This window comes from Nanorana parkeri, unplaced genomic scaffold (genome assembly GCF_000935625.1).
Source record: "Nanorana parkeri isolate BGI_ZX_2015 unplaced genomic scaffold, ASM93562v1 scaffold1132, whole genome shotgun sequence".
Lineage (NCBI taxonomy): Eukaryota > Metazoa > Chordata > Amphibia > Anura > Dicroglossidae > Nanorana > Nanorana parkeri.
The window spans coordinates 118,901-135,914 of NW_017307400.1; the positions used below are offsets into that span (position 1 = coordinate 118,901).

General features: G+C 44.2%; 1 protein-coding gene across 1 annotated transcript in view; it reads left to right on the forward strand.

Moving 5' to 3' along the window:
- The first annotated feature begins 14,147 nt into the window (after positions 1 to 14,147).
- NECAB2 (N-terminal EF-hand calcium binding protein 2) overlaps positions 14,148 to 17,014 on the forward strand; it is a 164,577-nt gene continuing 161,710 nt past the window's right edge. Inside the window, exon 1 of the mRNA XM_018568055.1 lies at positions 14,148 to 14,400. Coding sequence (XP_018423557.1) covers positions 14,185 to 14,400 — 216 coding nt within the window. The 5' untranslated portion in view covers positions 14,148 to 14,184. The remainder of the gene's footprint in view (positions 14,401 to 17,014) is intronic.

The following is a 17,014-nucleotide window of genomic DNA, read 5'->3' on the forward strand; positions in this document are numbered from 1 at the left end:
TTGCTTTACATTTTTACCCAAACACTTACAATCATCACGTTTCTGAACAGCTGCTTCCAAGTCTCTCAGCTCAGCTTCCCTGAACTTCCTGTCCAATACAAGATCACAAAGCAGAGACAGAGCAGACTCCAGCAACTAATCATCTACTAGCTTGGGGAAGAGAGGAGGGAAGGGAGGAAATTAGCTTGATTTGGTGTGTCTGTGGAGATACACACAGCTTACTGGCACACACAAGGGTGACTGCATAGCACTCTGCTTGAGAAAGGAGGCACTTTAAAACAGGAAGTCAGGATCAGTGCTCAGGGGATCAGCTGATTCTGCAGGAAACTAAAACTTTTAAACATCAAGGAGCAGCATCCATTGTAAATGACTTAATCAGCATTTAAAATAGCTTAAAATCCTTTTGGCTTTAATATCACTTTAAGGAACAACTCGGTGCATGTAAAAAATTTAAATATACTCACCCAATCCTAGGTGCTGCCTGGCTGCTTGACTGGTCCCAGCAGCCTCTTCTCCCCCAGACTCTGGCGGTCTAAGGATCCGTGATGTCACATAAGGACGCTGAGGGCCGGTTTACACCACATAGAGTGCATTCCAGATTGTTCGGCCTCTTAACCGCACTGGAACGAAACCCGGCCCACTCCTTGCGTTCAGGGAGTGGCGGTGCATTGAAGCCACTGGCACCACAGCCATGCCCCACGCCTGCAGTGCGATCGCCCGCACCTGAACGTGTGGCACATTAGTGCCTGCGTCCCGGTCCAGTGCGATCTGCAAAAATGTTGCATGCACTAATTTTGCAGATCGCACTGGACCAGAACGTAGGTACTAATGTGCCATGTGTTCGTGTGCGGGCGATCGCACTGCAGGTGGGGGACGTGGCTGCAGTGCCATTGACTTCAATGCACTGCCACACCTCCTCCCGCCCCTGAAGGCAGGGTGCTGGCCGGGTTGCGTTCCAGAGGCCAAACGCTCTGGAACGCACTCTATGTGTTGTAAACCGGCCCTGAGAGACATTCGACAGCCGGAGCGCAGGGGAAGAGAGGTGAGCAATCACTGCCGCAGGACCGAGGATCAGGTGACTGTTTCTTCTTTATTTTAAACCCTACACCAAAATGAACACTTAACCCTTGCAGTGCAGAGGTAGCCCCACTGCAAAGGTTAATTTTTTTAGGTGACTGGAGTTATTCTTTAAAAGATATATGCAAGCATAGAAGAGCAGCCTCATCAATAGTGTTTAACATATACTGTATGTCCAGAACAGAAACAGTCCAGAACAAAGTTCCTTGGTTGATCGTATTCGCGAATGCTTGCGGAAAGTGGTAGAAATTGCCTGAATAAATGTTACATAGCATGACATACAGACGGCAGGACTTAGAAAATAATGACATAAAAAAACCTCAAATTACTTCTTCCTATTCCTTTTCAGAAACTGTAATGGTAGAGTAACTAAGCCGCTTAATTTGTTTCCCTGTAGAAATCAAAGTTGATAATTATTTGGTATTAATTATTTTAACATATTCAACCTCCAGAGTTATGATGGGTTAAGATTAGTAAATTGAAGCACTTTACTTGAAAGCAACATTTATCCAAATCTGCCTAGACATTTGTGAAAGATGGCAAGAAGCCAGAAAGAAGTTACATTAATTTCTTCCTTTCCTGTTACTGCTTATTATTTTAGAGTTGCTGTAGTCTGCAGACAGCTGAAATAAAATAAAAAAGGTATGACCCTTCCCCTTATCATGTGTCAGGATAGCAGTGCACGTGCCTTCTGTTTTGGTGCGCTACTTTATATAAAAAAGGGACACGTCAGTTCTGTTGTATGTTAAAATGTGCAGCCTGCCAATACAAAATGCGTTGATGTGTTAATGGACCCTGATACTTTTCTCAAATAAGTTTTTATTGGTTTGCATTTATAAAAGAATAATAAACAGACATATACAAATATGACTTACAAAAGAACATTCGGTACCATTACTGAAGTTACATAGGTATACGTATGTGGCACACGGGCATAAATGATAGTGGCATGTCCGCGCAAAAACAACAAATCTGGCCTAGTACAGCAACGTGAGGTGTTCATGACTATTCGGGAACAACTGTCATATAAACAACGTAGACATTACAATTTGGCAGCACCTCTCCACATGGTGGTGTTGATGCACTATTGTCCCTCAGCAACACCGTCCTATAGGAGGCCTGGCTAGTAATTAGAAAGTCGCTTGTCTGGGAATATGAGCATCCGGGCCCCTACCTCAGTAGGGTCGGTAGTGAATGTATACGCTAGTAGGTGCCCCATCCGAGTACCATCTAGTGGCCGTACTTCGTGTTAGCATTGGCGTGGGCCAGATTTTGGTACCTGACAAGACTAACACACAACGCAACAGGAGGAGGGGGGTAAGAGAGGTATGGGGGGCAGGCAAGGAAAGCAAAAGAGGAGAAAGAAGAGGGAGGGAAGATTCGGATTGCTCGGAGGCGTATAACATCACAGAGGTTCGTGAAGGGGACCCTGATACTTTTAAAGGGAACCTGTCAGCATTTAAAATATATTAACAGATATAGCTTCTTCTTCTTGCTAAAGGTGTCCTGTATGGAAAGGGCTTTTAGAATTTAAAGCTATACTCCAGCCTTACACAGTTGTAGAGGCTCCTCTCCTTTACTGAAATTGCTTCCTCTGTTTTCATTGCATACTATGAGCTTCTCACAGTGTGTATTAGAAACTTCAGCAAGCCATAGAGAGCATGCTTCATTTCTTAGCTGGAGGATGGTCAGCATCCTCTAGCACTTTGTTCCCCAGGCTTATTATCCTTGGCCCGCCCCTTTTATTAACTGGATTTGGGTTCTTTCAGTCATGGAGGATCAGCATCACTTGTGGGCGTTATCTAGAGCAGTCTGTATGCAAATGCAGCCTGTCTAGGAATGCCTACTCTACCCATCAAGTTTTTTTAGATAAGATAAGAGCCCCCTAGCCCACTGCTTGTATTGGGGCTAAGGGGATCTTAAGAGCAGTACTGAGGCAAGGTGCTGTGATGTTTTCAGAAAGCTATGTACAGCACCTTGCCAGACCCTCCCACCAGCCATGATCTGCCTGCACTGAGCTTAGGAGAACCAGTAGAGTCAAGAAAAATGTAAATAGAGCTGGCTACAGCTTATCTGCAAAACACACAAAATCTAGGACCCACCCTAGCACAGGGTCCCTACATAAAAAATACATACTGCTGATTAGACATGTGCGATTCGTTTCGTAAAGATTCGTTATTCGGAAATTCGTGCATTCGGATGTATCCGAATTTCCGAATGACAGAAATAACGGATGAAAACGAATACGGATTTCCAATAACAAAAATTTCCGATGCATCCAAATTTCTTTTCCGAATGAAGTTTTATTGTGTTAAGCATGAACTTTAAATAAAAATCCAAATTTTCATTAGGGGTAGTCTGTGCGAATTTTCATAACGAATGCATATTCGTCCGTAATGGAAATACGAACATACTACTGCTTACGAAAATTCAGGTTTCATCTGAATACTGAAGCGAATTGACTTTCGGACCCAAATTCTGAAAAATTAAATAACGAAAAATCCAAATGAAAACAAAACTAAACAAATGTTTGCCCAGCACTTGTCTAATGCTGATTTTGCTTGGATATTTGTTTTATTTCTTTTTTGGGAAACTGAATGCGAAATCACTGTCCTTTTTATTCATTTTTTATTTATGTAGGAGGTACAATTCTACAAAAACAGTTATGACTGCAAGATGTTTGACCTTGTCATGGAGGCCATCAAAGTCCAGACTGGACAAAGCCACTAGATGAAGTCTAATTAAGTCAACCCTCCCACCTGTCTGTCACTCAGACACCCAAAGGTCCTGCCCCAACAAAGTAATCAAATCAAATTTCATTAAAACAACCTGCCCTGCCTGTCTTTGTACTCCTTTGTCACATGGACAAACACACAGGATTAAGAACACAACATTGTGTTGCAGTTACAGACATGCACAGTACTGCAGCATGTACATGTTAGCATGTTCCAGTGTAATTCATTCTGAAACGCACCTCAACTCAGTAAGGCAACACAATGCAGTGAGCTGTGGTGTGCTACATTGGGAAAAATAGGGTCAGGTGTGGTTTGTAGTGCACAGGGGTGTGGTGCCCATTTCAAAATGACTGTGCTGCGTTAATGCAACACCTATGAACACATGGCATAGCACACTTTAACGGGTGTGTGCGGTAATGGCACCGTCTTCCACATGTCTGTATAATGCTCCTAGCTTGACACAAGGGGGCGTTGGTTAAGTTGTCCTTTACAAAGTGACCCCACAACATTGAAAACAGGCAGCCTAATCCTAGAATTATCTTGCTCACCGATTCAGTGATGTTTCTTCTGACAAAGTTCTGGCCATCGCCTCTTCATACTGCACATGTGCACCATGGTCTTGTTCATTCTTATGGCTAGCCATACTCATGGTGGCCTCTGCGTGGAACCTCTTATATTGGCTTTGTTCGGTAGCCCTATTATCCTTGCTAATGGAAAAGTGGATATTTAATACTTGCAAGTTTCATGTGCTAATCAAATCATAAAGCAATAAGATAACAGTGTTTCTATTATTATTATACACTGCCTCTTATTATAAAGGTCTTAGTGAAATCATAAGGCAATTAGTTAATTATTAAGTTAGTCGTTATTATTATGTAATATATAATGCCAAAATAGGAATATAAATGTCATGAAAATTGTCTCAGTTTGTTAATGTAATGAGTTTTATTGATTAACTCTGTTAACTCAAGGTATACAGGTGAAACTCGAATAATTAGAATATCGTGCAAAAGTAATTGCAGTAATTGCTGCAAAAGGGGCCCAAACCAAGTACTGAGTACATATGCATGCTTGTACTTTTCAGAGGTCCGATATTGTTCTATGTACAATCCTTGTTTTATTGATTGCATGTAATATTCTCATTTTTTGAGGTTGTGGATTTGGGGTTCTTGGGGTTTTCATGAGCTGTAAGCCATAATCATCACAATTATGACAAATCACGGCTTGAACTATCTTGCTTTGCATGTAATGAGTCTATCTCATATATTAGTTTCACCTTTTAAGTTGCATTAGTGAAATAAATGAACTTTGCACGATATTCTAATTATTCGAGTTTCACCTGTATATTAGGGTAGTCAAATGCCAATGTATACATTAGGGTGGTCAAGTTCCAAGGTATTTATTAGGATAGTCAGGCTCTAAGGAACAGCATATATTAGGCTAGTCAGGCTCCAAGGTATATATGAGGGTAGTGAGGCTCCAAGGTATACAGTATATTAAGGTAGTCAGGCTCCAAGGTATACATTAGTGTAGTCAAGTTCCAGAGTATTTATTAGGATAGTCAGGCTTCAAGGTATATATGGGGGTAGTGGGGCTCCAAGGTTTATATTAGGATTCACGAACATTGAGGTATATAATAGGGTAGTCATGCTCCAAGGTACATATGAGGGTAGTCAGGCTCCTAGGTATATATTAGGGTAGTCAAGTTCCAAGTCTTTTGGGGTCATCTGCCTGAGGTGAAATACGATTGAGATCTTGCTTTTTGTAGAGTTCTTTCTTTATGAAATGTAACTCGTGATAATTGATGAAATGTGCATTTACTGTATGCAGTATGACATGTGCTGTTAGGCTGGGCCTGTGTCCAAGAAAAATATTACCATCAAGAGACAAAGACCATTACCATACTGTAAGCAGGTACCATTATCACACTCATCTTCAGCATCTGTAGAAAGGAAGTGCACAAAGTGTTAACAACCATGCAGCCAAGTTTTTCTTATTGCTTCCTAAAACTGATTTGTTTGCACAAAATCTATTTATTATAATAATTTATCAAACTTAATCATATTCTGCAGAGCTTTACAGAGATGACTGCAGCATTCAGTCCTTGCCCCTGAAGAAGCTTATGGGTGATGTCCATATAATACCCATACGAATTGATGGTTAAATGGACTACGGCCAGTCTGGGTAGAAGCCAATTGGGCTATTAGTGTGTTTTTTGTACTGTAGCCTGGAACAGTGCCCAAATGAAAAGCAGTGAAAGAATGGCAATTTATGCCAAGGAATGAGCACATAAGGGGGATTATTTGCTGAGCAGAGTGGTTTATAGCATATGCATGTAAAGCAGAGCATGCAAAATTTCAAGAGACAGGTGGTGATTTTCTTTATCACTGGAGACCCATGCTTCCTGGCACGGCAAAACAGAATTTACACAATAAAATTACAATCTAACAGTATAATCTGCTTTCCATAGTTATCTGTATTATATAACTGAAATACAAAGTGAGATTGTGTTAGGTTGCTTTTGTAGACAACATAGCAAGCAGGGATATCTTTTTTCACTGCTGAAAATTACACTACTACATTTCTGATTTGGTGGGCATGTAATTTATGTCATCACCCTACCGATTTCCTCCCCTGGTTGCAGAATATTTCTCTGTTGTCTGAAGACTTAAAGTGACATTAAAATCACTAATATTTTTCTCTCCCCCCCAATGCTGTTTAAAGGACTTACCTTAAATGAAGCCTCTTGATCCGATCATCTTCTACTTCCCAGTAGTTTTCAGGAGTCCCTCCAGTGCCGGTCTCTAATCCAGCACTGTCTGCTGTGTCTTCTGTGTCCCATGGTGTCTGTCCGCTTCGTTATGTGTGCCAAATGCCTTTGTAAGCCCAGTTATAACCATATAAAAGTATAATTGTACTATTTACTCCTAAACAAAAGAAACCCACCCTACTCGGCCCTGGATATATACCAAAATCCAACACCAGCAACCTGCCACAGATCCCTAGGACAAAGTCTTCCTCTCTGCTGGCTACACCTCAGCAGTCCACCCCCACAGACTCCTATGGGGCTGTCTCCCAATAGAGGAGACACTCAGGAGATCGATCCATAGTAGTTTATGGGGATCACCTGCTCATGTGCGGCCAGAGAAAAGAAAGACTTTTGCCATGACATGAAGATTGTGACTTCCTGAGTTGCCATCCACATCCTTCCTACCTTACATGGTGGGTCACTAAGCTGAAATATGTGCTTTTTAGCTTTTCCTGTGACTTCACTGGCTGCACAAATGTTCTGTGGTAGCAACTCACTGTGTTTTGAAGCAGAAATGAAGGATAATAACTGCAGAAGTTGCATCTTTGAAAATAAATCCTCAATTGCAGTGCCTATATTTCTATCCTAATTGGTTCCCTTTAAACGGTTAGTCCACTAAAACCCCAGGAGGCTGAGTCACCAACTGGCTTTTTATATCTTATCGGGCCTCCGAAAGCAAGATCTTCCTGACATAACCCCACAATCTTCTCCCACCCACCTTGGGGATTGCAATTTCTTAAGTGTTAATCACTATGGCATAAAATATGCGATTCCATCATAACGGTAGCAGCGAGTGTACACATCTGGGTCCTCCTCTCCTGGCTCTAACAGCTGGAGTGGAATGGGTAGGAGGCTGCAGTTGCTAGCCTTGGAACCAGTGGGAATGGAAATTAGTTAAGTAAAATGCTTTACACACTGCAAGGGTATTTTTTTGTAACTGAAGATAGGCTTTGCATCTTTATTTCCTAAAAAGACACAATGGCCACTAAAGGAGATTGGTAAGTGTTGAGGAAAGCGAATTGTCAACCGTGACTTCCGATTTTGGTGTATCAGATGTCAAATAAACTATTTTGTTACAGTGAATATATATTAGGGATGCACCGATACCACTTTTTTGGGTCTGAGTACGAGTACCATTATTTGGTCCATAGCAGAATCTGCAACTGTCTTGCGCCATCATCCTCTTGGTGCACTGCTGTATACCTTTATTGTGCCAAATATTTTCAAACTCGTTCTCTCAACCATTATTTATTTGGGGCAGATTGTGAGACTTTTTGTGTGAAAAGTTGCACTCGGGTTTTTTACAATTGCTGCGCCTTTCTTTTCAAACCCTTCAAACTGACTTATTATTTCCCGCATCGAAAAAATAAAACCAAGTTTTCATGTGCCAGATATTTGGCTCACCGACAAAAGCTTATCTGGGCCAATGTACTTCCTGTTTTATATACACTTGTAATCTTCTGTGACAGGAATAGTGATCTCTTCCTAACCGCATGTCATCGTATGACATAAGATTCTAAGCGGAGTGCCAATTCCAAATGCAGTCGCTCTCACCCGATCATTAACTTGAACGGGTGACAGCAGCCGCTTTTAAACAGCATATTTGGGATTCCTGCCACAGGAATTTGTAGGTTCCTTCAACAGATACTGTATCTCTAAACACACATTCGCACCAAATGGGAACGTAGTCTTAGCTTTTACTTAAAGGAGAACTATGAGGTGAGTGGTTTCTACTCATCCTCATAGTTAGAGCCGACCTGTGACAAAGAAGCTGTCACAGGTCGGCTCTATCGATTGGGAAGTGAGCAGAAACATGCACCGATCTGCTCACTTCCCGATCGTCGCACTGATAGTCGCTGCTCCCCGCAGGGATTCCCCCCTCCCCTCTAGGATCCTCCAGCACTGAGTGGAGGAACAAATGGGGGAGGAGGCGGGCACAGCTGGCTCTGCCTCTAGATAGGCAGTGCCAGCTGTCACTCATGCAGCTGGGTGGATCCCAACAGTATTGTCAGGATCCGTCCCAGCTGCGGCACTCTCAGCATATCGCGGGCAATAGCCTGCTATATACTGAGCTTTGGGTCACGGGAGGAGGTTAGTATAAGTCCTCCCGTGACCCTAAAGAGAACTATGGGGAAAAACACTTACCCCATAGTTCTCTTTTAAATGTTATTACACTTTTGCTGTGAAAAAAAATCTTCTCCATATCAGTAACAAACATTGCAAAGATTCTAGAAGACAATATTGTAGTATTTGCTCCTGCTGTCTTTTGAAACTGTCACTGGACTTGAGCATCTTCTCATGAGAGTTGGGACCCTCAGCTTTCCCAGGATCTTATCAGAAGGACTGTGACATTACCCTGGCCTAGCAAGAAATATGTCACCACCATCAGTGAATCTTCATCCAGTAAGGCCTATATTGAAACCTATTCAGTATATCCAACAATGTTTCAGGACCTTGCAGCCTGGAGGTCCCTTTGCCTGACGAAAGGACCCTGTGAGGTCTTTAAACCTTGGATATACTGAATGTCAATATAGGCATTATTGGATGAAGATTCGCTGAGGCGTGCTGGTGACATATTTCTTGCTTGGACTGAATGCAGTGCCAATCCACAAGTTACTGCTGCACCCCACAAAAAGGGGTATACCGGTCAGGTGTCGAATGGGCTTATCTGCATTATCACCCTTTCCAAGGCACCATGGGTAGAAGGTAAACAGCAACCTGGGGATGGAGCAGGGTTCTGTCAGGAAGGAGGAAGGGTAAGCAAAGGCTTGCTGAAAATTGTACTTGCAACTGAAAAAAAAAAATCCAAATGTGTTATAAGGAGGATTAGAATGATGTGATGTCGTAAAGGTGTTCTAAAGTCACAGCATATACTATCCTGTTATGACATCAGCATTGTAATCGTTAGGGCTGCAACCAACTAATCGATAATAAAAAATAGTTGTTAACTATTCTCATTATCGATTAGTTGGTTGGATCCCCTAGCTCTCTCCTCCATGCTGGGAGGAGGCCACAGAAAGCAGTGGGCAAGTGCAATAGCCAGCCTGCTATTGGCTAGTACAATTTGAAATGGCCAATAGCAGGCTGGCTATTGCACCAGCCCACTACCTGCTGTATTTACGTTCAGCTGCCGTCTGTGGAATCTTGCCACTTGCAGCTGTCATTCCCAGGCTGACGCTATTCAAGCACCATGTGCTTACCATACAATTATTAAAAAAGAAAATTATAAAAGGTGGGAAAAAAGTCAATTTCGGTTTCAGCCTGACAAATTCTGCGGCAGGAGGTGCATTGCAGTGCCATTCATTTCAATGGCGCCCCAAACGCGCCTCCCATCCACAGTGTGATTGCCCGCACTGGAACGCCAAGTACTGCGATGCTGCATGTTTCAGTGCAGTGTGATTGAGAAAAATTACGCATGCAGTTTTATTCTGAAGTAAACTTTATGTTTGTAACACGGCATTTGTGTATTTTATTGTATTTATTTATTGTTTTTTATCAGGATAATTGAACAAATGGCCAACTAATCGATTATGAAAATATTCATTAGTTGCAGCCCTAGTAATAGGAATACATACTAGAGTTGTTATTGATAATGCAATGAAAGCTTACATTAAAATATCCCTTTTCCCTTTTATTTAGTGAGTGCTGCCTTCCGTCTGCCCATCACTTTCATCAACTTCCTGGATTCCCAGTGTGCTTTGTATATCTTTCCCTGCTGCCTGATGTAATGCAATCTCCATTTCTCAAGGCTATATAGTCCATAATGCATTGCTTCCAGCAAGCAATAATAATGTTACATTGTTATATAGTTCAGAAGGCAGGCTTATTTAGAATTGTGACACAAGGAAGAGCATATTCACAGACAGGGCAGCCATCAGAAATTTCGGGGCCCCTTACACAGCTTTAGGCCTGGGCCACCCCCCCACCCCCCCCACCGCTGCCACACTGAGCCAGTCACATTAGTCTCTGCAAAGAGGAGCTTACACTCTAATGTCCTCCCACAGTCACATCAGTCGTTGTACAGAGGAGCTTACACTCTAAAATTTTTGATATTGTAGTTTTTTGAGGTTTCGCGCGCACACGCAATTTTAAGGCTGAACATGTTTGCTGCCTATTTACCCGACGTGACCCCGCCTTTTATATTTTACCAAAAAATTGGGTAATAATAAATGATGCAATTTTAAGCCTTGACATGTTTGGTGTCTCTTTATCCGACGTGACCCGGTCTTTTATATTTTACCAAAAAATTGGATAATAATAAATGTTTTAGAATTTAATATAGGGGAAACAGTTTTTTTTTTCATTTCTGTAATTTTTCCTTAATATATTAAAAAATAAAACCCCCAGTGGTGATTAAATACCACCAAAAGAAAGCTCTATCTGTCCCCAAAAAATTGTATAAAATTCATTTCAGTACAGCGCTGCATGACAGAATAAATGTCAGTGAAAGTACCGCAGCGCTGAATACTGAAAAATGGCCTGGATGGAAAGGGGGTTTAACACCCCGGACTTCAAGTGGTTAATATATTAAATATTAAACACCACCAAACGAAAGCTCTATGAGTCCCCCAAAAAATGGTATGAAATTAGTTTCAGTACAGCGTTGCATGACCGAATAAATGTCATTCAAAGTACTGCAGCGCTAAATACTGGAAAATGGCCGGGACAGGAAGGGGGTGTAACACCGCGGACTTCAAGTGGTTAAACATTTTTTTTTTTGTTACTATAATTTTTACAATTTTTTTCACACTCAGCTTTATTGCTATCACATAGGGGGCTAACAAGTCCCCTATGTAATAGCAAATATAATGTGACAGGTCCTCTTTATGGAGACATCAGGGGTCTTGCAGACCCCTAGTGTCACCTAGGGACCCCAAAGAAGCTGATGAAGCCGAGATCTGCTTCCCCAGCTTCTTCTTCTGGCTCCAGGAGCCTGAGAATGTGCCCAGTGACACCAGAAGTGGTGAAATGCACCTCACGTCCGATGTCCAGTGATCGGAGGCGAGATCCGTGGCTAGAAGCTGCTGATCTCTCCTCCGATCTGTCAGGGGAGAACCTCCACATCGGTCCCGGGCTCACACGAGGGACAGATGAGCCCGGGAAGCTGACGGCAGCACCGGCAGCTGCAGAGGGGGATACAGACGCCGGAGGGGGACAGAAACGCTATACAGACGCCGGATCGCTTGTATTTAAACAGCAATCATGGTTAAAAAAAAACAAACACACGTAATAAAACAGACATATCACACACACTCATTAAAAAATACACACATAGCTTCATTAAAAAAAGAAATTACACACACTCATTAAAAAACACTCTCACAACTAATAATAGTTAATTAAAAATGTCCCCCTTTCCTGCTTACCTGTTTTGCAGGAAGGGGGGCTGCATCCCTGGGCTTCAGTGAAGAATCAGTGTGCTCTGCACTCTGTCTGGTGCAGACATACTAATCGCTCCCTGCATGTTAGCAGAGGCACCACAAGGGAGCGATCAGTATGGTCTGCATCAGCAAGAGATGCAGATCATACTGATTCCCCACCAGGGAATGATTTTCATTTAATATATTGCCGTTTCGGCAATATATTAAATGGGATGTGGGCGCTACTCGCGGCAGCCATCTTTAAAAACCTAATGTGCAGTGGACACAGGGGGGACACCAGAGGCTCGCACAGCACCCGAGGTTACGATGTGGAGTGTGCAGGCCCCGGCTTCCTCCGGTGCTGCGGGGGCCCGGCCGCCTTTAGTCACCTGTACGGCCATCACCCAGGTAAGGTTCGCGGGCCCCTGAGGCTGGCCGGGCCCCTTACTTGAGTGTCGGCCGTACCCCCCTGACGGCGGCCCTGTTCACAGGGCTGAGTGAAATTGTGTCAGTGCATTGAGGAACTACATCCTATGGGCATCTTCAATAGGTTAGTTTACAAACTCCAAACATCAATAAAGATATTAGGAGCAGGGCCGTAGGAAGGGTGAGGCGAGTGGAGAGCAGCCAGGGCCTCCACTAAAAAGCAGCCTGTTTAGTAGCGCTATTATAAACACAGAGCTCCCCTCCTTCTCTGTGACCAGCAAACACTCCACACTATCCGCCATCCCTCCATTGGTCCAATGATTATGGCCATTCCCAGCCAACCCGCCTCTACCCATATGCAGAAACCCCGGGAGGCATGGCTGTGGGCGGCTCCTATACAGATCCCCACGTGCTCACATGCCATTTGTAATGTGATGTTGACACTTGTCTCTGTCACTCATCGATGAGCCCCCAATAATGATTTCTGGCACATAAATTCTTGAAGTTCTACATAACTGCGGGCTTGGCCATTGCCTAAAAAGTCTGTCCTGGACGGTGTCTGAATTTCTAATTTCAGATGGTTGGGACCTGTACTGTATGATTCCCCCCCAACCTGTGCTGCGTGTTCTCCCAACATGTACTGCTTGGCCCCAACTTGTGCTGAATGATTCCCCCCCCCCTTAGTTGCATGGTCCCCTCCTTACATGTACTGCATGGATCCCCTCCCCATCCACGCCAACTGTCACATGGTACATCTGAAGATTCCACAACAATCTAAACCCAGAATAATTAAGGGGGACTGTCCTGCTGGCCGTAAGATCAGGGTGACACTCCTGAGGGTAAGGTGGGGGGCACAATTTTCTGTTCTTGCCTGGAGCGCAAAAGAAGCGAGCTACGGCTCTGATTAGGAGTGAGATAGAACTTAGGATTGAAATTCAATAAGGAATTGTTTTTAGTTTTTGACCATAGATACCCTTTAATTGTGAGTGAAGGTCCACTGCAACCCCTTAGCCCACCATACACATATATGTGGTAGCACAGCCCTGAGCATTAACGCCTCCACATATATGTGTACATCCGATGCCCCTTGTGTGTGCTGGGGGTTTCACATGAGTGCGCTCCCAGCTGAAACACTGACAGCTCCTGGTCATTGTTTACAGTTGTGAGCTGGTGGGGATTCCAATCATGTGATCATTATGAGAGCCAATCACATGACCAAGAAGCCTATGTAACCTCTCCAATGATAGGAATGTTTAAAGGGCCAGCTCCCATCCACTGGAAATGGATAAAACATGAGGTAATGTGCATTTACTGTAAAGATGTAATGCATATACTGTATATATCATTGAACTTTGCCCTACGATTCTCTATCATTTCTATTACTCTCCTGTAGTTAAGACAATGCAGCTGAGAGTAGAGATATATTTGGTGCCATAGGCAGGGAGCGGAAACTCACACACTTGATGCCAGTGGCTCCTCACATCTGCGACCATTCTATTGCCAGCTCTCATTTCCAGCCCGCTCCTCTCACAACGCTTCGAAGCGCACCTAACTCTGCTAGGTTAACTAGCCAAATGCGCGCTCTCGCCGCGAAGCTCGGTCTCCCGGGACCTGCATGGGCGCGGTTTGCATAAATGAAGGCGTGGCTGCTTCACGCAGCGGCTAGGGCTCGGTTGGGCAGCGCTACTGCATGGGGCGTGCCGGGGGTGTGTCGAGGAGCTGGCTGGGCGTGCTTTCATGCAGGGGGCGGGCTGCTCTCCCCCTCCCAGTCTCAGACATGTGTGAACAGGCAGCCCGGTACTGCAGGTCCAGCGTCCACAAGCTCCTGCAGCAGCAGCACTCTCAGAGCCGGGCACTGGACGGTCTGTTCCGCTGGATCGTCACCAAGATGAGCGACAAGAGCGAGCGAGAGCTACGGGGAGAGGAGGCGCTCACAGGGGTGCAGGACATGCCCAACCCGGGCACCAGGAGGGGCATCTCTGTCATACTGGATGTGAGTAGCAGCGATCTAGGAACGGAGCTCAGACCCGATTTCTGTATTGTGGTTTATTATTGTCACTGAGCTGTCAGACGATCGCTCGGGATTCCCTCTGTAGAAGTGACTTCGCTCAGTATGTGTGTGCGCTATGTTCAGTACTTCTAGGATGGAGCTCATCAAACTTAGGCAGCAGGCAGTACTGTAGGGAGCAGGGTTCCTATTGGTCAAAATTACTTCCTAAATCCAGTATGGAAGGCTGATCATGATCGAGGCATTAATATCTCGATTACACTTTTTATTGGCATCAGTGCCAATAGAATGCCAGTGCTGGGTATAGCAGAGTATTCACACCTGAGCGTTCCCAAATCGCGACAACGCTCAACATAAGAATCCAATTCTTTTTTATTGTGTCCAGTTCACAGCTGAGCGTTCCCGAATCACGACAACGCTCAACATAAGAATCCAATTCTTTTCATTGTTGCCTGTTCACACCTGAGCGTTGTGTCGCTTGTCGCTCGAACAAATATGTCCCCTTTTTTTCCAGGCAGTTTTGCACGTTTTTGCCCCCACAGACTTCATAGGAAGCACCTTAAAAAAGCATGTAACGTGCATTTATTTTGCATGATTTTGCCCATAGCAACCGTCTCCTCCTAGTAACTAGCTTTCCATTGGCTGAAACCTGAAAGTACCTGAAAAACGAGAAAAAAGTGCTTTCAAAGTCATGTATGAATGGGGTCTAAGAAAATTCTCCACGGGACAGATATTTAAAGCTGGCCACACATTGTACAATCTGACTGTACAATCCCCTTTAGATCGGCCATCAGCTATGTAGTGCAAGTGATTCTCTGATTGGATTGAACGGATTCTTTAGGTGTGTCACACGGTATAGTTAAATCTAAAGGGGATTGTACAATCTGATTGTTTAGTACAGAGGAAGGGAACCTCGGCATTCCAGCTGTTGTGGAACTACAAGTCCCATGAGGCATTGCAAGACTCTGGCAGCTAAAGGCATGACTCTCAAAGGCAGAGGCATAATGAGATTCGTGGTTTCACCACAGCTGGAATGCCGACTTTGCCTACCCCCGGTATAGTGCATGGCCAGCTTCAGTTTTGGGTGGATGTTTGTGACCAGCTCCCTATTATCCTCAGGGACCCTAGTCCTGAGATTCCTACACTCCAAGCATTATAGAGAGGTGGCGGGGGACTGGGGGGGTTGTGCCACTTTTTTGTTACTTTTTATTTGACATACTGTATCTGTAGTACTGTTACATTAGATGTAATCTCTAACTCAGGGGGTAGGAAACCTCAGCTCTTCTCAACTGTTGTGGAACTACAAGTCCCATGAGGCACTGCATGGCTGACAGCCACAGGAGTGACTTCCTGAGGTAAAGGTATTATGGGATTTGTAGTTCACCGCAGTTGGAATGCCGAGGTTCCCCACCCCAGCTCTAGCTGAATGATAGTTGCCCAAATCACTTCTTTTCTTGCATCTCAGTGCTGCTGATCTCCTCTTTACTATTTGTAGCCACTTTTTGATGACATGCATGCACTGTAATGATGGCTGCATGGTGAGAACAGTGGACCACACCTGTGTAATGTGTATTGAATCGGACACTAAAGGTGCCCATACACTCCACGATTATCGTACGATAATCGTATGCGATCGGTTTTTCGTACGATAATCGAGCAGTGTGAACGGAGACGTGCGACCGTTTCTACTGTACGGTCGCACGTCTTCTGTCGAACCAGCATGTTCGAAAACCAGCCGGGAATCGTACGATTCTCGGCTGGTTAGAACGGTGCTCGGAAGACAAATGCTGAACGGGCTGGTGTGCGCACGCGCACACTGCCCGTTCAGCATTGCGGTCATCGGAAGCCCGCCCCTCAGGGGGGCGGGCTTGCGATGATCGAGAGTGCGATCTGCCTGTCCAAGATAGGCAGATCGTACGTTTTTTTCATCCCTGTACAACCATCGCAAGACTAAAGTCTTGCAATGGTTGTACAGTGTATGGCCACCTTTATAGGGGTTGATTTACTAATGGCAGATAGGCTGTTCACTCTGCATGGGAATGTTCACTTAGCAGAGTGAACGATTGAGGTAAAGATTTACTTCACAAAGAAAACCCAATCATGTGCAAGGAAAACAAAAAAGTTGAATTTACTAACCTAAGGGAAAAGTCTCTTGCACTGTCAACAGCCTATTTGTCTTTAGCCTCCATCAGAAGCCCCTTGTAGCAGGTGACAACACAGAAGCACAATTGGGATACAGGGCGAGAGTGTTGTCACCCAGTGAGTGCAGGGACTTTCATGGTGGGATCACCAAGTATTAAACTGGCCATTCATGGATTGATCTTCCCCGATGAACCAGCTAAATTAGAGCCACGTGTGGTCCTGTTGGCTCCAAAAAACTTGACTTTTCAATTGACTTGTCCAAAGAGCCCGCCTGAAATTTTCCAGCCGAAGCGGTATTTGCATCCAATCAGTTACTGAAATGCTGGCAGTGTTTAGTGTGGATGGAGGAGTCTGTCAGATCCATTAGTGGATGCTCAGCCTTATTATAATCAAAGAAGCAGATTTAAAAAGAGTCAAATGACTTTTGAAGGCGGTGGAAGGGAAGGAGGATGGGGGG